The sequence below is a fragment of the Mesoplodon bidens genome (assembly GCF_964165515.1).
Source record: "Mesoplodon bidens genome assembly, chromosome: 4".
In the NCBI taxonomy this organism is placed as follows: Eukaryota; Metazoa; Chordata; class Mammalia; order Artiodactyla; family Ziphiidae; genus Mesoplodon; species Mesoplodon bidens.
The window spans coordinates 117,970,075-117,992,963 of NC_138160.1; the positions used below are offsets into that span (position 1 = coordinate 117,970,075).

General features: G+C 51.6%; 2 protein-coding genes and 1 long non-coding RNA gene across 5 annotated transcripts in view; 2 read left to right on the top strand and 1 right to left on the bottom strand.

The window, feature by feature from the left end:
- Positions 1–4,608, top strand: part of KDM3B (lysine demethylase 3B) — a 61,689-nt gene extending 57,081 nt beyond the window's left edge. For both annotated transcript variants that reach the window (XM_081230884.1, XM_081230885.1), the window contains 3 exons: positions 186–362; positions 1,208–1,342; positions 3,189–4,608. In XM_081230884.1, the coding sequence (XP_081087010.1) occupies positions 186–362; positions 1,208–1,342; positions 3,189–3,269 (393 nt within the window). In that variant the 3' untranslated portion in view covers positions 3,270–4,608. The remainder of the gene's footprint in view (positions 1–185; positions 363–1,207; positions 1,343–3,188) is intronic.
- A 1,732-nt stretch (positions 4,609–6,340) lies between these two features.
- REEP2 (receptor accessory protein 2) lies at positions 6,341–12,563 on the top strand. Of its 2 annotated transcripts, none has more exons than XM_081232699.1 (8): positions 6,341–6,467; positions 8,417–8,489; positions 8,777–8,853; positions 10,072–10,192; positions 10,414–10,527; positions 10,883–11,030; positions 11,128–11,258; positions 11,344–12,563. In XM_081232699.1, the coding sequence occupies exons 1-8, from the start codon at positions 6,436–6,438 to the stop codon at positions 11,410–11,412; spliced, it is 765 nt and encodes a 254-aa protein (XP_081088825.1). In that variant the 5' UTR covers positions 6,341–6,435; the 3' UTR covers positions 11,413–12,563. The 2 variants fall into 2 exon arrangements, with proteins under 2 accessions (XP_081088825.1, XP_081088826.1); XM_081232700.1 differs by having other exon boundaries at positions 10,889–11,030.
- A 4,677-nt stretch (positions 12,564–17,240) lies between these two features.
- Positions 17,241–20,146, bottom strand: LOC308616755. The gene is made up of 3 exons (XR_014015754.1): positions 20,052–20,146; positions 19,646–19,923; positions 17,241–18,019 (listed from the first exon to the last, which is right to left on the bottom strand). It is a non-coding gene; the product is annotated as an uncharacterized lncRNA (long non-coding RNA).
- Positions 20,147–22,889: the final 2,743 nt, after the last annotated feature.

Consider the following 22,889-nt stretch of genomic DNA (forward strand, 5'->3'; position numbering starts at 1 on the left):
AAAGACCTGTGCCCTCTGTCAAAATGCTCCATAGGGCTGAATCCACACTTAGAGGATATTGAATAAAGTAGAAACTTTGGCCCACCAGTGATGTTACTGCAGCAAGTTGGATTTATCCTGTTAATAATCTTTGTGTATTTATTGATTTTTCCATCTTTGGGTTTTGATCATGGCTTCATGATCAGGTTGGAGAAGAGCAAGGCCAAGAGAATCCCCCTGATCATGATCCAATTCATGACCAAAGTTGGTACTTGGACCAGACCCTACGTAAGCGACTCTATGAGGAATATGGTGTGCAAGGCTGGGCCATTGTTCAGTTCCTGGGAGATGCCGTCTTCATACCTGCTGGAGCCCCACACCAGGTATGTTCCAACCTGGGGGTAGGGCTGGCTCCACAATTCCCATAGTTTCCTTATATCTGTGGTTCTTGCTAATCTGGCAATAGATATAAATGGCTGGGTTAGACTGATTGCTCTTCAAGTGCAACTTATTTTTTGACGTTTAATTTTCTTCCATGTAATTTTATTTTTTTTTAATTTTATTAATTTTTAAATTAATTTATTTATTGGCTGCGTTGGGTTTTTGTTGCTGCGCTCAGGCTTTCTCTAGTTGTGGTGAGCGGGGCCTACTCTTCGTTGCGGTGCACGAGCTTCTCATTGCGGCTCTTCTCATTGCGGAGCACGGGCTCTAGGCACGCGGGCTTCAGTAGTTGTGGCTTGCGGGCTCAGAAGTTATGGCTCACGGGCCCAGTTGTTCCGTGGCATGTGAGATGCTCCCGGATCAGGGCTCGAATACGTGTCCTCTGCATTGGCAGATGGATTCTTAACCACTGCGCCACCAGGGAAGCCCCCCTTCCATGTAATTTTAAATGCTCATTTAAAGATTTTTAAATAAGGGAGACTATTAGAGAAAAGGTGAGTCTCTGTTCAGCTACCTATGCCATATCCCTTTTCAGTCCCCTTGTCCTGCCTTCTCCAGAAAGTAGCCTACTGTTAACAGTTTGGTGTATATTTTTCCAGATCCTTTTCTGTGCAAATACTAACGTTTTCATCTATAAATGTATATACTTATAGTCTTTCTGCATTTGTTGTCCTTATGAAAATGGAATATCATAAGTATTTCTAAAGTGTTTTTTAAACGATATGATGGACACCTGTTGCTGACTCTCTAGTGCCTGATGTTTGCCTCTGTACTTTTCCTCTCCCAGGTGCACAATCTATACAGTTGCATAAAAGTAGCAGAAGACTTTGTATCTCCAGAGCATGTAAAGCACTGTTTCCGCCTGACTCAGGAATTCAGGCATCTCTCTAACACTCATACAAACCATGAGGATAAACTGCAGGTAAAGAACTCCTCCTCCACCCCAACCCTGTCTTCTCATCTTCTACTAGGCTACATACACAGGAGGCACATTCTCCTTTCTGAGGATATAACCTGGGCAATAAAACCGCAGAGAGATGATTAAGGGACCCATGTCTGGGGTATGGAGTCCTCCCTCCAGGAGGTATTTAATCAGTCCTCTTCAGGTTTGCTTTTAGAGAATATGAATCTTTTAACCTAATCACTTCCAGTGTGACAGTCTTCTGTTTCTCTGCCCCTGGAAGATACAGTGTATCCGTGTTAGTAACTGACTAGACTGACTTCCTCAGTCAGGTGGGAAAAGCACTGTGGCAATGTGTTCTAAACCTCTTTCCCGGAAGCTGCTTCTCACAGCAAATTTCTGTGCAAACTCAATTCCTTAGAGCCCCGCTAGGGACTGTAATCCATGTCCCTAAGAGTTGTTTCCCACTTGTAGATCTAAGCTGGACAATCAGATTAGGTTTTCCTCTGCTCAGAAATGGATTGGAACTTTAAGGGCAGAATTTCATTGTTAATATACTTGGATGCTTTAATAACATTAAAAAAGAAAAAGAATAAGGAAGCAAGATTTCCCAGGCAGAACTTCAGCATCTGAATAGGCATTCTTCCAGCCTGTCACATGTGACCTGTTTTCCTCCATCGTGCCTGTGACTCAGGTGTGTTTTCTTTGGTCAGTGACCCATGAGGTTGTAGATTTTTCTTGGTTGCTGGTAGATTTAATCACCTTTAACCCTGAACTTGATCTGTTTTGCTGTTCCTTTTTCAAAATTATGGAATATTTCAACCATAAAGTTCCTATACAAAGTACCATCACATTGATAAATAGATAACATTGATATTATAGATATATAATGCAAGTATTCAGGCATACATATTTCAGACCCCACCTCCATTAGGTCTCTACTTGTTACATGTCACCTCCCAATCCTCTGTCACTGCTTTATTTTCTTCTGTAGTATTTTTCACCATCTAACATACTATGTATTTTATGTTTGTTTCTATCCCTACTAGGACATAAGCTGTTTAAGCTCCATGAAGGCAGGGATTTTACTGTTTTATTCACTGCTTTTCCCTAACACATAGTAGGTACTCAGTAAATATTTATTGACTTAATACAAAAAATGTAATAGAGAACAGCAAAGGGGGCTTGTGTGCCCATAACTCAGCTTAAGAAATAAAGCATCATATACGTACCACATACACAATATATACATATACAACAACTACATTATTGAAGCCTCCATGTACTCTTTCCCATTCCATCTCCTCAGAAATAATCACGGTGTTGGTTTAAAACCGTCTTTATCCTGTTCACTTTATTTTAATAACTTTTACTTCACATATGTGTTCCTTTTTGACAAATTAGAAAATATGTATAAGCACAAAAGGGAAAAATACCCAATAAATCCTACCTGCCCACTATTGTTTTAGTGCATTCTTATTAGCTACAGGACCTCAGGTAAGATTCTTAACCATGGAACCTCAGTTCTCATCTGTAAAATGGGGATAATAATAGAATCTACCTCATAGTATTATGGTAAGGATTAAATGAAAGTCCACATAAAGAGCTTAACAGTAGTTCCCAGCATGTAGAGGATGGTGATTACATAGACTTTCAAATGATGAAATCATTCTTTTTTGAATATAGACTATATATTTTGTGTGACTTGTAAATCATCTTTTGGGATTGATTTAGGAAGCACGCAGTCCTGGTTGAGGGCTTTCCTCACTAATCAGAAGGCTTTTAGTCAGTGTAGGACATAACATTTTCATTTGCAGAACACAGTCTGTGGCTGCCATAAAGTGACTGTGCTGATTGCTCTCTCCAGGTGAAGAACATCATTTATCACGCAGTGAAAGATGCTGTTGGCACCCTCAAGGCTCATGAATCCAAGCTGGCAAGGTCTTAGGCATGGAGAAATTCCAAACTCGCCTGTGAAGCAGGTCTTTCACTCACAACACATACAGGGAACAGCAGGGTTCTCTGCTGGAGCAGAGGTCCTTCACTTGGAGCCAGTGTGGTCAGTATTACAAACTCTCCAGCCACTCTTTGCTGCCTCAACACTGAAGGTTGACACAGGAAAGTCGCACTGTTCACACACACAGTTTCAGACTCCAAGCCAAAGGTGCCACATCCCCATCCTGTGGCCTTTTGGGACTCTGAATTGCCTGAATATCGCTGGGCTTTCCTGCACATTCTCATGATTTGAGATTCGTGGAAACCAGGAATGTGGGCACACCTTTCTTTTCTTTTTCTCTTGTGCCTAGTTAAGTGGGAATGTGTTTGGAGGTAGGGGGAATCACATAACTGGTATAAGTGGGGGCTAATTGCTTAAACACGCCTGGTGGAAGCCTGACGGTGTCTCTGCACATGACCTCTGACACACCCCATCCCGGGAGCCAGGTGAAGCCTTTCCCCACCATCTCTCCCGTAAACAGTGGAGTCTTGAAGGACCCAGGGGGAATCCACTGCTTTTCCCAAGGGGCTCCAGGATTAGGAGGCGTGTGTATTTAGTGAAAAATAGGTTTGTAGTGAAATAGTTACTATTTCATGAAAGTAGATATTTTTAGAACTTTTGAAATACCACAGTTGTTTTCCTGGATTATGAGGAAAGGCACATTACATTTAGTCTTCCTTTCGATAAAACTCTTTGAAGAAATAAGATTTTTAGAAATCAACTGCCCATTATAGCACAAAAATCAGCCAAAGCAGAATTTTAAAGAATTGGCTTTGTAGGATTCTTTTAGTTTCTCCCCATCCCATCTCAGTCCTATCTTGAGGGAACAGCCATCTTGAGAAAGAACTTTGTCATGTCTGTGCTGTTGGTGCGTTCCACGCATACACACACTGGTGACTCCAGGACCCATTTCCATCTATTACCAGCGTTCCCTTGGGACTCCTCTTATAGTTCCAAATGCAAAGGAAAGTTTGCTTTCCTACATGAGGCTTTTTGTTTTGGGGGTGTTTTGTCCGGAAATATTTTCAGCAAAACTTTCCAACTCAGTGGAGTTTTATTAAGAATTTATTTGAAAATGATGGAATTCATTGGCCCATAGGTACATTGGAAAATGTATCTATATTCCCGGCTGTACTGTAGTGCCCTGCAGGCTTGTTTATATGTTCACAGTTACATTTTTTTTTAATAAAAGTCATTTACTGTAGAATACTTTTAATTTCACTTTCTGTATTTTAATTTTGTTGAAGGGCTGATTGGGATTTCCATGTTCTTATTAAAAATCTAACAAATCTGTTTGTAGTGGACTAAATTCTTCCTGTGCCAGCTGTTTTAAAAAGCAGGGCCAGGTTGAGGATGGGGTTGGAGGTGGAGGATGGTTCATTTTCATATCATCATTACATTGTTGCAGCCGATTATTACTTTTTGCTTCCTGAATGTATCCAGTTGGGAGAGGGAAGTGCCAGGTCATTGTGGTTTGAGGGCTTGGGGATGAAGGGAAGGTGCTACATGAGTTAGAGGGTAGGAGCAAAGATGGGCTTTCCATAGTTTATGCTCTATGGGAAAGCTGGGTTCCTACCTTCCTGAACAGTCTGGGGGGGAAAGGATATGGGAAGTGGCCAGAGCAAGGTTTTGGGCAATCAGTGACAAAAGTTCATCAAAACAAGAGGCCTGGCTGTCCACGTATGAAATTAAAGTGGCTTGAAGGGTGAGGACAGACTGCGTTCCAATTAGAAAAGGCCTTTTGAAGAGGATGTTGTAAAGAATAGCAAGAGGGGTCATCAGAAGCTGCTTCTCTGGATCCTGTTGGAAAAACATCTTCCGAAGTGTTTCAGCCTGGAAATACAATTATCCCGGTGGAAATAGACCATTGTGTGGTTCAAGGATACTGAGCTTGAATAGGACCATAAATGAACTACAGAGTTCTGAGCATGTCCTTTCAGCCTGTATGGGCACGGGTTGATGTTATGGTCATCAGAGGATTACACCTCGACATAAAGAATGCAGAAGCTTTGAAATGGCACAGGAAAGGAAAGCAGTGGGGGAAGGGGGGTTGCAGAGGTTGCTGAAGCTTTGTTGCTTTGGTGAAAATCAGGAGGCAGGCTAGCCTACATTCTGGATATAAATGTCTTCAGAATTAGGGCATCCACTGCCGCCAGTGCTTGCTGATAGAGATGGAATTGGAACCCCTGGATTCATCTCCTACCTGGACCCCAGGCCTCTCTACCAGCCTCTGTTTACCAAGAGGCACTCCCCTGCCCCAGGGTATCCACCTTGAGAGCACAGGGCTCAGTTCCCTTACAAAACTGAAAAAGACCAGATTGGGAACGGGGTTAGGTCCTTTTCCAACTGGAGTGATTGGTGATGGTGGGGTGGACAGATGCCCCTCTACCTTTGACTTCAGGACTTCCTGGGTGGGCGTCTTGATGGCCTGTGATGGGGGAGGAGGGTTTGATAGTCAGCAGTTGGGAAAAGTAGCCCATTTAGTAGACTTCCTGAGTTCCTATCTTAGCAGCATGACTTTGTGGTTCTGTGACCCTTGGCAAGTTATTGAACCTCCCTAAAGCTTCCCATTTTCTTATATTCAAAATGAGAATAACTATAACCTCTGCCTTATAGGATGGTCACTGAAATAATGCATGTGAAGCTCTTAGCACAGGGCCTGACACACAGTAAGCACTCAATAAGTCATAGCTATTATTCCTCGTGGGATGTTCTTTCAGACTGTTGTGGGCAGGGCAGGAGGAGGGCTAGGATGTCAGGATGGAACCATGAAGGCCTCTGAGGACCTCAAGCCAGGGCTTGGAACCCAAGAAAGGTGAACAAGCGATTAGAAGAAGGCAGGTCAAAGGCGCATGCCCGGCGACAGCAGGTGCAGGGGGCGCGCCGCCGCCGCCGCCGCCGCGGCCTCCCCTTTAAGAGCCGCCACCGCCCACGGCCCGCCGCTGCGGCAAGGACCTCCCCTTTAACGGCGGCGGCTCGGCGCTCCGCGGCCCCCGCGGCGGCTGCTGCTGCGGGTGCTGCTGCTAGTGCGGCTCCTGCTGCCGCCGCCGCTCGGCCTCCAGCAGCTGCATCCTCGGCCCGGGCCGGGTTCCCGCCCTGCGCCCCGCCCGGCCCCGCCATGGTGTCCTGGATCATCTCTCGCCTGGTGGTGTGAGTGCGGCGGCGGCGGCGGGGCGCGGCCGTTTGGGAGGGGGATGGGGGCTAGGGATGGGAGGTAAGGGGTATTGAAGCCCGGGATGGACCACTCCGTGGCTTCATACAGCAGAGTCACCTAAAGACACATCGTCCCTATTTGGGGTCCCCAGAGACGTGGAGGTGTGGGACCTGGAGGAGGGGGAACTGTTAGAGGAGCATGGCAGACCTGGCTTCCCACCCCTTTTATTTTTAATTTCCCTGTTTCTTCGCCCTCCCTCACCCCAGGGGCTGGGCAGCACGGCTTGATTTATCGGGAGGCGGCTTGCCCCCTCCCCCACGTCGCAGATCTGACTGGAGGAGCTCCTCAAACCTGGGCCCTCATCTCCCTTGGGGAGAGGGCTAATGGAAGAGCCCCGGGAGCAAGGCAGGGCCTCCTCATTCCATAGCTTAGGGCCGTGGCAGCCTTGGCCTCCCCAAAGGGCCAGGTTTCTCCTGCCTCTTCCACTGACTGTCAGGAGACTGGGGGGTGAGGGCACATGCCCTGAAGACCCCCCAGGGAGGACGGGATATGGGAAGCAGAGATGCTTGGAGGACAAAGTGTGGGAGGTAACTGGGAGAGGATGTGTGTGGCCAGCCTGGGATTGTGAAAGCCGTGGAGGGGAGGGTGTTAGGTGGCCTTCATTTCAGGCTGCCAGCTACGTCCCTCCCACCTTCCCCAGGCTGCAGGAGGGTACCCTCTCCCACAACCGGGGACTTTGTCCTTGAGGATTCCGCCCCCCACCCCATCTCCAAAGGCTATTTCTCAGAAGTGTCCTGCCTCAGTGAGGCAAGTCCATGGGGGAACAGGCAGTACCACACACTGTCAAGGGGCTGGGCCTGGCAGGGGCTCCACATGGGCCTCAGCCAACCCCTGCCCCAGCTCAGGTCCCTGCCCCTAAGCCTCTACCTTGGGGGACTGACACCCCAGAATCCCCTCCCTGCTGTCATGTGCTTGTGTTCTGGCTTTCTCTAGACCCACCAGACTCTCCCTCCTGCCTCTCCCCCATCACACCCCAGAGGGAATCCAGGGGCCTCAGACCTCCCTGTGACCTTCCGAGTGTCTGCTTCTCTCGTGTGAATGAGCTCCTTGAGCGGCATCGGTCCTCTCCTTCCCTCACATGTGTCCTGTATGTGATCTCTGATGGGATCAGCACCGGACTCCACTCTAGCCAGGACCTCCAGCCCAGCACACTACCCTGAGCCTATTCCCAAAAGTGTTTACATGGGGGAATAAACCTCTCTGCCCCTCTCAGGGCCTCCTGTCCCTGTGCCCTCTGCTCCCCAGGCCCCCAGGGCTACAGTGGTACCTCTGACTGCCAGGTAGAGTGCCCTGTTAGGTGGCCCTACCCAGCTTGGCTCTGCGACAGGGAGGTAGAGGGTAAGGGCAGATGGGTATGAATGGGAGTGGTGTCAAGAAGGAAGACAACCCTGTGGCAGTGACCAGACCCCCACCCCTGATATGCTTATGCACAAACAAGGATCAGGGCTGAAGAGGCCACATCAGACCCTCTGGCTCTGGGTCTTTCTGTGCCTCAGGGGCTGGAGAAAAACTAAATAAAGGGTTACAGAGGAATTCCCTGGTGTCCAGTGGTTAGGGCTCGGTACCCTCACTGCCAAGGGCCCAGGTTTGATCTCTGGTTGGGGAACTAAGATCCCACACGCTGTGCGGCACAGCCAAAAAAAAGGGGGCAGGGGGGGTGTTATGAGGCATCACCCTAGCTGGCTGGGGCTTCCATGCTTGTGTATCACCTCAGGCTTGCCTGCTTTGACCTAAACCCTCTGACCTGAGTTCATCAGTCCAGCTGATGTGGCACTCTGGAGTTCTGTCCATTCTCCCCTTACCTACCCAGGGACTGATGCAGAGCTGGGAGGGAGAGGCTACTGCTCTTGGCCGAGGGGCCCAGTAACCATGCCTGCCTCCCTAGGCTCATCTTTGGCACCCTGTACCCAGCCTATTCTTCCTACAAGGCCGTGAAGACAAAAAACGTGAAGGAATATGTGAGTGTATGACCCTTTATCTCCCACCCAACCCACGTGGCAGAGATCAGGGAGGACACTGGGTCACATGACAGGTCGGGATGACTTTGTACTAATGCTGTCAGCACTAATGAGACCTGGTTCAGGGGAGGTTCCTGTGTGTTCCTTTCCTCCAGGCCTGGTGTGATACGCAGGCAAAGTTGAGGTCCTGAGCGTCCCCCACAGCACCTCCAGCATTGTTGGCAGGCAAAGGTGGGGTCCTGGGTGTTCCCCAAGGCCCCAGCCAACACCACCCTCTGTACCTTCAGGTGAAATGGATGATGTACTGGATCGTCTTTGCCTTCTTCACCACTGCCGAGACACTCACAGATATTGTGCTCTCCTGGTGAGATCTAGCATCCCCTCCCTGCATCTCCCTGCATCCTGAGATGCATCTCCCTGCATCTCAGAGGCCAGGGCCTCTGACTTTTTCTACACAGCCAGTCAAACAGAAGACCGAGACCCAGGGTGGAATCCCCCAACAGTTCCATGGGGTCCTGGGTGTCCCCTCCCCCCAATCCCCATCCAGGCCTGGCTTGATCAGCAGAATCAGAACAGACATAATACTCACATTTCTTTCTGGTGGTAGCCAAATCACCACAACAGAATTCAGGAAACCTGCTTCTGCCAGACTTGCCGTGACCTTGGCAGGTCACAGTTTCTTAAGCCTCAGTTTCCCTATTTGTAAAATAGGCATATGAGTCAATCTTATAAACATTGGATGCCTGTATTTCAAAGGCTTTTTCTAGGCACTACTAGACTATGTATATGTCCTTTGAGGACACAGAATGCCCTAATCATCTGTATATTCACAGCAGGCGCTCAAAAATGCTTACTGAATGAGCAAATGCCTCTTGGAAGAGAGGACTAACATGGCACGGTACACTGGAAGTCAAAAGAAAAGAGTTTTACAGAGAGGCAGAGGACAAAACATCCTTGCATTTGTAGATTTCAAGGGCCTATGGCCTTTGAGAAAAAGTTTTAGAAGAGGAAGTTGAATGGGGTCAAATTAGGAAAGAGTAATGGGTTAAAAATTGAGAACAGTGAGTGTAGGTGCCTCTTGACACAAGCAAAGGAGGGAGCTTTGATGAGGATGGAGGAGACCTGAAGGAGTGTGTGGCCTGGGAAAGAGCCCTGGGGAATGGAGAACGATCCTTAAAAGCAGGGGCCATGCCATGGCATCAAGGGGTGGATCCAGAGCACAGCTGGAGAAGCCCGGCTTCTTCATGGGAGGAAGGGCAGGAAGAGAATGGGGTGAGGACCCAAGAGTGCACCTGGAAGTTTAGGGATCTCTTCCATGGTGTTGACCCCAGGACAGAGGAGTGGGTAGTCTTCTGTCAGAAGAGGGTGAGGAGAGCCACTGCTGCGGGAAATTCCTGCGGGATCACCTCTCACCTTCCCACTTGGAGTCTCAGTTGAGCCTCCCCTTGACCAGTCTCCTGAGCCACATGGGGACCTCAGTGCACTAAGGGGTGGGGGGCCAGCCAGGGTCATGCAGAGGGTCGGCGCACCTCCTGACTCCCTGCCCCAGGCTCCGCCGCTTGCCTCTCTCTCCACCCAACAGGTTTCCATTCTACTTTGAGCTCAAGATTGCCTTTGTGATATGGCTGCTGTCCCCTTATACCAAAGGCTCCAGCGTGCTCTACCGCAAGTTCGTGCACCCAACACTGTCCAACAAGGAGAAGGTCTGTTGGGACGAGGGAAGCTCCCTTCCCATCTGCCCCAGGTCGAGGCAGCCCAGTGCCTGTAACCACGTGCATTCGTGGCTCTCCCTATGGGTGATCTGGCAGGGCCCTGGCCTCCTCGGGCAAGCAGTGCCTTTGTCCAGGTGTGAACAAGGGCAGGGCAGGGCCTGGCCAGCAGGGCCCACCCCTCACCTCTTCCTGCTTCCCCTCCGACCCCTCAGGAGATCGACGAGTACATCACACAGGCCCGAGACAAGAGCTATGAGACCATGATGAGGGTGGGCAAGAGGGGTCTGAACCTGGCCGCTAATGCCGCGGTCACGGCTGCTGCCAAGGTGAGATGGGGGCAGACCCAGCTCCCAGGGCCCCACTTTGCTCATCTCGTCCCCCTGGCCAAGCCCCTTTGCATCCACCAGGTCCTCAGGTCTGTGAAGGTTTGGGGTCTTGTGCAGCTTAGGGTTCCAGTCCTGCCTCTAACACCCTCCAGCTAAGGAACTTCCACTCAACGGGCCAGTTTCCTCATCTGTCCAAAGGGAAAGCATGGCCCCAGCCTGTCAGTGCTGCCATAGGACGGGGTGAGGACACTGCGGGGAGAGCACTGAGCCCAGTGGCTGCCCAGTGCCCCACGGTGACCTCTATCTCCACCCCGCCCCTTCCTCCGGTTCTCCCGGTGCGTGGTGGTGACCCTAGGGCCAGGGGGTGCTGTCAGAGAAGCTCCGAAGCTTCAGCATGCAGGACCTGACCCTGATCCGGGATGAGGATGCGCTGCCCCTGCAGGGGACCGACGGCCGCCTCAGACCCAGCCCTGGCAGCCTCCTGGACACCATTGAGGACTTAGGTATAGGCCAGGCCCAGGGCTGGGCGTGGGGCACAGGGGCAAGGAGGCCAGGTGGGAGAAAGGCCAGACCGCTGTTCTCCTTTCCTCCCCGAACCAGGAGATGACCCTGCCGTGAGTTTAAGGTCAGGCACGAACCAGGCAGATCCCCGGACAGAGATCTCTGAGGATGATACGGGAGACAAGACCCCTAAGAGGGCCAAATCCATCAAAAAAGTGCCCAAAGCTGAGGTGAGAGGTGCGCCAGAGCTTGGGGAAATGGCGAGGGGTTGCGACTCCAGGCTGAGCCCTCTGTCTTCCTGTCTCCTTCCCACAGCCACTGGCTTCCAAGACGCTGAAGACCCGGCCCAAGAAGAAGATCTCCACGGGGGGTGACTCCGCTTGAGGCCCCGGCACGCACCCCCCGCCCCAGGCTGCAGAGCCCCAGCTCCACGCTGTGCCAGCAGCCCTCATTCTCAGGTCCTAGGGCCTCTCAGATGGCTGGTTCTGGTGCCTGCCCAGTGGCCCCTCCCCCGGAAGGGCTTGGAAAAGAGGAGGGAGGCCCTGCTGTGGGGGCTGAGGGTAGAGGCTGGACCAGGAGCTGAGGACTGAGCCACTTGAGGAGGTGTGGGCTCCTCAGAGCCTGAGCGCTCTTCTCCCCGCTCCAGCCCTGCCCCCGCCCACCCAGTGCCTTGCTGAAGACCATGGCCATCCCCTTGTCTGAAGTCCTAACATGGTCCCACTGCTCTCCCTGGGTCGGGCTCGGGGTCGGGGGCCAGTCACAGCCCAGAATGACCAGAGACAGGCCTGAAGGCCCTGGGAGAGAGGGAGGGAGTGGGGAAGGCCTCGGAGAACCTGGGCAGGGGCTCTGGGCCTGAAGCTGTGAATGGAGGACACGGGATTAGTGTGCACTTAAATGACCAGGAGGGCCAGGCCAGAGCTGCAGCTGAGGGCCTTGGGTAGGGCTGTGTGCTACATGCGCCCACTGAAAAGAGCTGGGGCTCCAGGGGTGTGCGTGTGAGAGTGTACGTGTGTGTGCATCTTTCTGGGTCTAGAGCTGGGGGGTTTTGAGTAAAGGACTTTCCCTCTAGCAGTAACCTCCCCCCACCCTCAGCCCTCCCTCCTACTCTGAGCCTCAGAGGACCCCAGCCCATGAGAGAGTAGGGCTCCAAGGGGCCTCTCACCTCCTCCTCTGCCCTTGATCCTCTCCCCTTTGCCTCCTCCCATTCCTGCCCTGCCCTTGGACTGGGCTCCACCCCTCAGAGCCCTCAGTAGAGGCCCTTGCTGAGCTGGTTCCTTTCCTCCTCACCTGGGGGCCCATCTTCCTTCTCCCTAGGGTCCTCGTCTTACGCCAAGCAGACTAGGCCCCATGTAAGCAGACCCCCGTCAGAGCCCAGCCTTTGCCCCATACTTTGCCCCAGCTTCTGCCGTGGCTTCAGTCAGGGCTAGGAGGAATGTATGAAGAAGAAAAAGATATTAGGAGCCAGGGGGCTCCCAAATCCATGGAAAGAGGGTGCCCAATGGACCTTTCGCACTGGATGAGCCAATAAACCAAATTCTGGCACCTCATTTATTTCGGCCTCTGTGCTTTCTTGTTCTACCGGTCCACAGGTGGGAAGGACTTCAAGTGAGAAGCAGGGCTCAGCTGTGGGATGGAGGGGGGAGGAGGCCAGACTGTGAACCCCAGGAGTTCTGATCTCCAAGGTAAGAGATAGGCTTGAGGCGGTTCAGTCTGGGAAGATGGTTTTGAGGTTCAAGATAGAGCCAGGGGACTAGGTGGGGCCAGGACTTAAGAAGAGTGAGCGACAACCCTCAGAGGTTGTCCTGTCCCTCAGAATCTTACCCTGAGACCCCTGCGCGTTCTGGTACCTCACAGAAAGTGCCAGGTGTAAGCTCTAGGGACAGAGATCATGATGAGGCCCCCAGGGAAGAGAGAATGGGATATGAGGGCTCCTGGTCAGAGCCAGGAGATTGGATGCCCATAGTGCCTAGAAACGGTGAGCCAGACACTGAAAGGAGGAGATAGGTGGGATGAGGGGAGAGGTGGAGATGAGGAACCAGCCCCATGGTTCATGTCTGACCCTGGGGACAGACAAGGAGGACAGGGAACCAAGGGCTGGGGCCAAAGAGGCACGCCCGTGTGGCCTGAGGAGGGAGGGGTCGAGCCCTGAGCTGCTGGGCTGGGGTGGAGGAGAGGAGGAGGAGGGGGTCTGTAGTGCATGGGGTCTGAGTTCTGGGGAGGTAGACCCAAGGTCTCCAGGGGTGGAGGGGCACAGCTGGTGGGGACAAGATCCTGAGGTAGAAGCCAGGAGAAGGAAAGGATGACAGAGGATCAGAGGCAGAGTTAGTTGGAAGAGACAAAGGAAAAGAGTAGAGAGGGAGGGAAGGAGGAGGGGGAGGGGGAAGGAAGCAAGAGAAATAGCGGCTCAGCCTTGCGGAAGGAAAACAGAAGAAGCAGAGCCGGGGATGGGGTAGGGAGTGTGAGTGGGGACCTAGCTCCAGGCCCTGGACCCCAAGGTTGGCAAAATGTCCCTACATCAGGCTTTCCTCTCCCTTCCCTGGCATCACAAGGGCATGTCCTTCTGCCACACTTGAGCCAGCTGACCAAGAACCTCCTGAACTGAGGTGGCAGTGGAGGTGGGGTGTGAGATGCCCTTTTCATCTTTCCTGGATTCTTCCCGTCAAAAGACCTTTGAATGGCATTCCTTTCACCATTGACCTCTGGGCAATTTGGCCCCTTTCTCTATCAGAAAGGAGAGGAAGTGTCAGGGTAGAATTCAGGGAAGAGACACCCTTGTTCTAGAAAGATCTCCAGAGAGTAAGATGCTGCAGTCTCCTGCTAGCAGCTACCATATGGCCAGGAAAGCAGGTTAGGCCTTCTCTAACCTTAATCCCATTTGCTGCATATATCACACACACACACACACACACACACACATTCACACACACTCACACTCATAACACACTTCCATCCACAGTGACCAGTGGCTAAGGAGGTCACTGCCAGATTCCACATTGTCAGGCTCTCCGTGCACATCTGGGTTTCCCTGTGTCAACAGAAACATACTCAGATTTCCAAGTTCATTGGTCCGTTGCCATGGAAACATTCAACCTCCTAGAACTAGGCACAGGGCCTGACCCCTGTGGTGCAGGGTAGGAGAGGAGAGATGGAGGGTGACAAACAGAATGTGGGGGAGGAGGCTGGGGAGACACATCTGGGTCTATGTGACCCCTTGCTGTCTCATCCCCTGGGACCACCCACCCTCTCCCCTCTGCCTCAATAGATCTCTCTAGGCCAGGGGAGTGGTATATGGCTAGAGCTATGTGGAGAGTGCTTGATCATTTCCTGGATTCCCATTGGGCATTAAGAGAGATTAGCTCTGGAGTGGGGGCTGAGGTCTAGCCCTGTGACCCATGCCCAGACCATCTTGGGGACACTGGGCAGCCCTCCAGGCCTGAGGTCCCTGGCTAAAATGGCCTCAGGCCTGAAGCTGCTTCAGCTGGCTCCCCCTCCCTTTCTTGTGTGTACCCCACACCCAGGGAACCTGCTTAAAATGGGATTTCCAGGCTGTGATGTCAGAGGAAAGGTAGCTGCCGCTCCAGCCTATGCCAGCTCTTCCTTGATCAGTAGAGCTGAGCCCAGCCTTGCTCAGCCTGGAGGAAAGGGTGTTAGGTAGAGGAAGGAGGGGCTCTGGGGGCTCTGGTCCCCATATGTGTGGCATTCTGGATAATAGGGAGAGACTGTTTCCAGGCCAAAAGGTACTGCTGGCTTCCCCACTGCCTTAAACATCAGCCAGTACGTGATCATCTCCCTCACAAATTCCCCCCAGTTTTTCCCTCTCTGAGCTGGGTCAGGCCTGCATGGAGGAGGAGGGCACCTTAAGTCTTAGAGCCATTTGGGTTCTGCCTGAGAGCTAGTCGCTTATCTAGGCTGCAGGCAGCGATGGGTGGGAGGGATGCCTGCAAGGAGGAAAAGAGCCCACTAGATGGCGCAGCTCGTTCCCACTGTGGGATTCTCTGGCCCTTGCCGGGGACAGTCTTACCTTCAGCAGTCAGTCTGCTGAGTAGGATGCTTTACACCCCACTCCCTGGAGTTGGAGGTTCATGAAGAAAGCATCCTTGTGGGTAGACAGGACAGCTGTGGATTCTCAATCGCTTCCTAACCCCAGTTTGTGTGCACAGGAGATGGTCAGACCCAGTGGGCAGGTACTCCCTTTGGGCGAGGATCGGGCACCTCCTGGGAGCAGGGAAATTGCCAAGCTGACCCTGGGAGGGCCCTACAGCCCAAGGAACCCAACCTGGGCTCTGAAATGGCACCTAGAGAGTCTGCTGGAGCTGATTTCAGGGTCAAGTCTGGAGAGGGACCCAAGAGGTGGCAAGGCGTAGGGAATTTGGGAGGGACGGGTTGGGCGGGAGAGAGGAATGCTAACCTAGCTGCAGGATTCCCTGGATATGATCTCCTTGATGGACACAGTGGCAGTCCCAGGCCTGCCCCCAGGTGTCCCTGTCCCCTGCCCCCTCCCTTATTTTCATCTGGGGTACTGTAGGGCTGAAAAAGGAGACAAAGACCCTAATCTCCAAACCCTGGAATCCCAAAGTACTTTTCCAGCAGCCAGGGCCGAGACGCCTCAGTGACCTACCTTTGCCTGACCTCTTTCCCAAACTGACCCCATCAGCCCTGAATACCTAATGTATTACCCTCTCCTTTTGTCCCAGCCAGATGAGTGATCAATAAATAATGCTGCTTGAAATATTAATGGCAAGTTTTACACCAGCATCCCTTAGCTGTGCCTGTCATTGGGGAACTCACTAGAGAGCTGACAGAGAAATGCATGGCCCCCCAGAGAGCTCTCTCCTTTTCCTGTCAAGAGAAGGTCTTTCTTTGCCAAGATTTCGAGCTGTTCCTATCTCAGCCAGATCATGATTCATTGCCATTTGGTTAGAAGAGGACAGGTCCCCCAGAGACCAACTCAGCCAGCCTCCCAGGAAAGGATGGAGTAAGTTAAAACAAGCGGAGACCCTTCTTGATTCCTTTGTCTCCTCTGATGCAATTGAGATCCCATTTCCTCTCTTCTATGTCCATCTTGGACCTGCCAGGTCCAGCTTTCTGAGTGGTGATTCAGGAGATCTGAGGCTTCCCTCCTCCCCCTGCCTCAACTATTTAGAGCCTGAGCAGAAGGGACTCACATGCTCCCAGACATCTCTGGCCCAGTCATTCTCATCTGGCTCTGTTCTCCCTGGAAGAAGAGGACGAGGAGGAGATGGGAGCTCTTGGCCCTCTTGAGCCCACCTGGTGGGCTCCCAGGGCCAGCGTCCTCCTTTGGGGAAGCCAGGCCCACTCAAATCTTTGAACACGCAGTGCCTTCTGCCCAAGCACTCTTGGTCTCCTGCTTCACTTGGTCAGTTCCTGCATGTGCTTCAATTCTCAGCTTAGATGTGACACCGCACCCAGTCCAGGCCCCTGTGGCCTTCTGTTCTCTTCCCTGACAGCATACATCACCCTGTTTTGTCATTGCCTGTTTCCCCACTGGACTGAAAGCCAGGGCATAGGTGATGGGTCTACCTGGTCCACCAGCATCTAGTACAGGGCCTGGCACACTATAAGAACTCAGCACATTTTTCTGGAATGGTCGAATGATATCCATGCAGCATTCTTCTGCTCCTGGAAAAACACCAACCTTCCAACCTCAGCATCTCTCTGCTGAGCTGTTTGCCTGCACCTGAGGATGGGTGTCTGCATTAAACAGCAGCTGCCCAGATCACCTACCCTCGCCTGGTCTCCCCCCCTGCATGTGCTCATGCTCACTTGCTCTGCTTTTCTCTCCCTCACACACACAGATGGGAGTCAGCTTTCCAGCCACATTCAGTTCTCACTTTAATTCAAAAGCTAAATTGGGAAGAAGAGCAGCTTCACACTCCCAATTTAGCCTGGGAGAGAAAAAGGGAGACAGCCTGGATGTTGCCAGGGAAAGGAGAAAGTCTGGGTCTGGGGTGGGTAGTGGTGGCAAAAGTACCCAGAGCCCAAGAGAAGACCGTGAGACCCCTGCCACCCAGCTCCTAAAAATAAACCATCCAGAGCTATGACCCCAGAGTGACCCCTGTAAAGCCTCTTTCTAGGGGTGGGATTAGAGGAGGTAGAAGAGACTTGAGTTAAGAAAACTATCCAAAGAGGGAGATGCTGCTCTGCTTTGGTCACTGGTAGTAGGAAACCAGAAAATCCTTCTTAAATCTAACTTTAATCCCTCTGGTAATTGCTGAGATGAGATGAATGATGAATAGAAACAGAATCCATAAACAAATACTTGCTCACTAATATTCATTATTCACAATAGTCAAAAGGTAGAAACAACCCCAATGTCCATCAACAGATGAGAGGATAAACAAAACAAAATGTGGTACATACATACAATGGAATATTATTCAGCCTTAGAAAGAAATGAAATTCCGATGCATGCTACAACATGGTTGAACCCTGAAAACATTATGCTAAGCCAGGCATAAAAGGACAAATATTATGGACAAATATCTTCACTTACATGAGGTACCTAGAATAGGCAAATTTAGAGAGACAAAAACTATAACAGAGGTTACCAGGGGCCAGAGGGGAGGGAACAGGATGGGGAATTACTGTTTCATGGGTACAGAGTTTCTGTTTGGGATGATAAAAAAAAGTTCTGCATATGGATACTGGTGATGGTTGCACAACATTGCAAATGTACTTAATGCCACTGAATAGGACACTTAAAATGGTTAAAATGGTAAATTTTATGTTATGTATATTTTACTGCAATATATTTTTGAAAAAAACAGAGTCTGGTGTCAGCCTAAAGACATCGTCATCCTGCCATGATGGCTCTCTCTGTGGCTTGACCAGAGGGAAACTGGGTCCTTTCAGTTCCAAAGATCCCCTCCCTTTGCTGATAGGAACAGAAGTGCAGCCTCTGCCCAAGTGAAGCTCTTCTCCCTGGTTCTGGGTGCCAGCTTCCTCTTCAGTCACTCATTTTGACTTTGCCCTAAAACAGCGTTCCCCATAATATGGGTAGACCAGATAGGGTGATGATTAGAGGAAGAAAAAGAGAGAACTCTTCCATCCAGCCTCTCTAACTATCCTATTGCCTCTGTACCATGGGAAATGGATGCATTTTGGGCTGAGATGCCTGTCAGTAAATTTGGGTGTCAGTTTTTCTTGCTCTCTGCCTCTGACTGGGAGGCCCCTGAAGAGAGTCTCTGTGATAGCTGGTGCTGATGCACCCAGACCTCACCCTCTGTCCTGGATGACTGCATGGTTTCCTGGCTGGTGTCACCACCATTCCTCCCCCACCCAGCCTCCTGGAATTATTTTAAAATGGTGAGTCGGCTCTCTGACTGACTGGGAACCACGTCAGTGGGTGGGAGCTGGATTAGGGGCTCCCACAGTCACTGTGCTTCCCCCATGATAGCACATATCACACTGTTAAAATTGCTTGTTTACTTGTCTGTCTCCCTTACTGAGCTATGACCTGCAAAAAAGGCAGAACCCTCCTTACTTCTCCTTATATCTTCAATGCCTAGAGTGGAGCAGATGTGTGATAAGTAATCGTTGAATGAATGAATTGAAATGATGTGTTCACGTGTCTGCTTCCCCTATTCGATTTGACTCAAGAACCCCGGTAAGATGAAAGCTTTGTCTGATTCATTCTAGGGCCCCAGAAAACAGTTCTTGGGATGAGCTGGGGTTCAGCTAGAGGGTTCTAGACTGTCTGGATTGGAATCCTGGCTCTACCACTGCCGGGCTCTCTGACCTTGAGCAAGTCGCCTGCCCTCTCTGAACCTGTTCCCTCTTCAGTGAAATGGGGATGAGAATGGAACCTACTTCATAAGGCATTGTGAGGACAAATGCCTGTCAAGTGTTTAGCATGGAGGCTGTCACATTGTAAATGTGACTTGGGGGTGGGGTGGGGATAGAGAATGCGTCTAGAGGTTAAGGAAAATCTAGAGGTTAAGGAAAATCAGAGGAAACGAGCACCACCACTGATTTCAGCATCCTGGTGTTTAGAGGGAGGGGACGGTGAGGCCAGTACCAGAGTGGGGTAACCCCAGGGGCTACCTGTCCCCGCTCCCTGCCCTCCCCCCAGGTCTGCAGAGTCCAAGCTCACCCACCACGAAGCTGAGCAGCCCTGGCGCTGGGTGGTGGTGAGGGGCCAGAAATAACCGCCGTTGCTATTCCTGCCTTTCTGGGCTGGATGGGAACGCTGCCTTTCTAATCTAAAGGCTGCTCTAGACTTCCTGCACATCAGTGGGCTCTTATGTAACACTCCCCTCCCTCTGCCTGCCCAACGAGCTTCCAGAGATTTCTGCAACCAGCTTTGCTGCACACTCAGCTGGGGGTGGGGGGAGCAAGGAAGCCACCGCAGGATGGACTGTCCTCTAAGCCCAGGATCTTGCTGGCCCTGAGCCTGGGAGAGGGGCCACTCAGCACAGGGCAGGGGGACTGATGTCCAGGGACAGCAGCCTCTTTCTGCATCTGCAGGATACTCTGGGGCAGAGAGGACCAGGAGAGCAGGCCTAAACGATAAAGGTCATCTATCTTGACCCACTCCCTCCCTCTTCCCTCAATGGCCCCTCTGTGCCACCTCCATGACTTCCACTTCAGGCCTTACCTAACTTTGTCCGGCACATGACCCTTCAGGCAGACTCTGAGGACAGCAGCCCAGACCCCAACTCTCGCAGGCAGACCCCCACCTGGGCCAATCCTCCATGGGCTCTTCCCTGCAGCCCCGGATGCCATCTGGAGGGCGCATGCCAGGCACCTCTTCAGAGCCCAGTGGGCCCCCCTCTTCCTCAGGCCTCAGCATCACTCTGCACGGGCCTGTCTCAGAACTTGCCCTTCTCCACCTATCCTAGGGCTCAGGGTCTCCTCTGGCACCTGGTTTCCTGTCTGTAATTGGAGGAGATGAGATGGTTTCACACTACAACACTCTGGGATGACTCTCTCTCATTTCCCCCCTTCCTCCATGTCTCCACTTCTCCCCACCCTCTCAGTGCACCCTCTGTCCCACCCCATACCTGGCCTCTTCAGGTTTCTTCTCTCCGCACCCAAAGACCCTCCCTGGGGTGGGAGCAGAGCTACCCCCAGACCCATTGAAGGCCAGGCCCTCCACGTTTCCAGCGGAGCCGATCAGCCATCGGAAAGTGTGACAGGCACCCCAGACAGAACCAAAGCAAGACTCACTTCCTGAGCCCTGGGCTGGCCACAGTGGTGGCAAACCACGATCTGAGCAGCACATGTGGGTGCTGACGTAGCCTGGGGCTGGGGAGGAGGAAGCAGCAATGGAAAAAGGGGCTTGTTTTACTCTGAGAGGCTTGCAGCCTGCTCAGCCCTGGGTCAGGCATGATGGTTCCCACTGGCTTTCTCCTGCAGCCTCAGCTGCCCTGGACCAGCTCACTTCTGCTCTCACCTCTGCCTGTTCCTCTTCTCTGGTTTGCAAGGAAGGTCTGAGCACAGATAGCAGCTCAGACCTGCAGACCCTCTGAGGGCCTCTCACGTTTTCCAGGGTTTTTGGCATCAGTCACCCAGCAGGCAAGGTCTGAGAGTCCCAGACTCATCCCTGAGCCCCCCTGAGGCCCCGCTGACACCCGGGCCAGGGTGCTCAGGGCCTTCCTTCTCCCAACCTGGTTTCCTTTAGGCCCCAGACCTGTTGTCCCATCTGGGTTGTTGGTCACAAGTTGGGTGCTCACAAACCCTCCTTGGGAGGGGCCAATTCTTTTCACCATGTCTGTCCCCCTCTGTCCCCCCAGTCACAGCAAACAAAAGTGTGCCATCGGGGCTTCCCTGGTGGCGCAGTGGTTGAGAGTCCGCCTGCCAATGCAGGGGACACGGGTTCGTGCCCCAGTCCGGGAAGATCCCACATGCCACGGAGCGGCTGGGCCTGTGAGCCATGGCTGCTGAGCCTGTGCGTCCGGAGCCTGTGCTCCGCAACGGGAGAGGCTGCAACAGTGAGAGGCCCGCGTACCGCAAAAAAAAAAAAAAAAAAAAAAAAGTGTGCCATCGGCCAAAAGGCAGACCAGAGGAGAATGGGGATAACACAGATGCTCCCAGCCCCACTGCTGAGAAGGCAGACCAGCAGTATAACCCTGTCCAGGAGGAGGCTTAGGCTTTCTGCCGGGCTTCTTTCTCACTCATGCCCCCTCACAGCGAGCGCGAAGGTGGGCAGTGTGTAGGGGCTCTGAGCCAGCTGTTGTCACTGTTTCTGGGTGGAAGCTGCCTTCCAGGGGCATATACCGTGGAGTCAGGACAGAGTTGAAAAGGCCACCTCCTCCTTAGCACTGCGTCTGATACACGCAATGGCCAATAAACCTCTTTTTAAAAGAATGAATGTTTTATTCAACTGTATCTCCTACTACTTCCCAATAGGAACGCTTTCTACTCCAGTGCATTTTTTCTAGACAGACCACACATGGACTCTTCTGGCCAACCCACCCCCAACCCCGGCCTGAAAGTGCCTCTCACTTCCTCACCACAAAGTTTGTTCCTCATCAGGTTCTTTCTCCTCCAAAATATCATCCTTGTCCTTTTCCCAGCCCCCTATCCTCTATGTTCTGTAGCGTAACTGACTTTTGGTGGCTAACAGGGCTGCTGCCTATTCTTAATTCTCTTGTAACGTGGAATCCAGGCTCACTTCTACCCAACTGTAAGCTTCTCAGTGGCAGGGGCCTATGCCTTAGGCCTTATTCCCAGGTCTTGCCCACAGAAAGTCCTCAAAAAAAGTTTTTTGTTGTTGTGTATAATGGGTGTATTAATCAGAACCTGCCGGGTTGTAACAGAAACTGAAATAAGTTTTATTAAATAAAAAAGGAATACACTGACCGGTGTAACTAAAAGGCTCAGGCTGTATCCAGAGACTTACTCTCTATGTGTGAATCTATTTTCTAATTTCCTCTGCACTGGCTTCATTCTCAGGTAAGCTCTCCAGTCCTGATGGCAAGATGGCTTCCAGGCTTACATTCCATTGGCTTAGTACCACCTGGGTAAGAGAATTCCCCTCGTTCAAGAGTTCCAGAAAAAGTCCAAGAAGAGATTCTCATTAGCCTGGTTTGGGTCATGTGCCCATCCTGACTCAGTGGCTATGCCTAGGGAGATGGAATGCTCCTGGACTGCTGGATGGAAGTGTCCTAGACAGATGGCCAGGCAAGGGTGACATACCCTCTCCTAGAACTAGGATGGGGTTCTATTCCCTCAACCACATGGATTGGGGTGGTTCTCCAGAGGAAATAGCTGGCAGGGAGCACTTAGGAAAAGAAAGGTTGGACATGCAAAGCAAAAGATGTAGATTGTTAGGATTTCGAGTGCCCAGCTTCAGTGAGGACATGAAGATACCGTAGGTCAGCTTACATATTAGAATCATAGGGGAACCGGTTTGCCCTGGCTGGGGGAGGAAGATGTACTCTTGGAGTCTGGGCAGCTCCTGAGAGACAGAAGAAGGATCCTAGGACAAAGTGCCTGCTTAGTTCTGGCCCTCATGAGCTCAGGAAGATTGTGATTCAGTTAGCCTAGGGTAAAACCTTTCTTTTTCAGAGCTCCACAGTGATTCTGCTGCACAGTCAAGGTTGAAATAATTCTGCTCTAGGAAATGATGTTCTACTGCAGCAAGAAGGATTCAGATTAGCTTTTCAGGACAATGTCCCCTGTGTTAGAATTGGAATGTTTCTCCTTCTCTGTACAACTTTTGAGAAAAGGGTCACTGGGGTTTGCTTGGAGGCTGAGGATGGGTGGGTGAGCTGTGGGTGACCCTGTGGGGGTCATAAATAACAATAGCCACTGTTTACTGAATGCCAACAGCAAGGCAGGCACTGTGCTTTAGGACTTCACAGAGGGCAGTCCACGTGAGTTTCAGTCTTCACAAC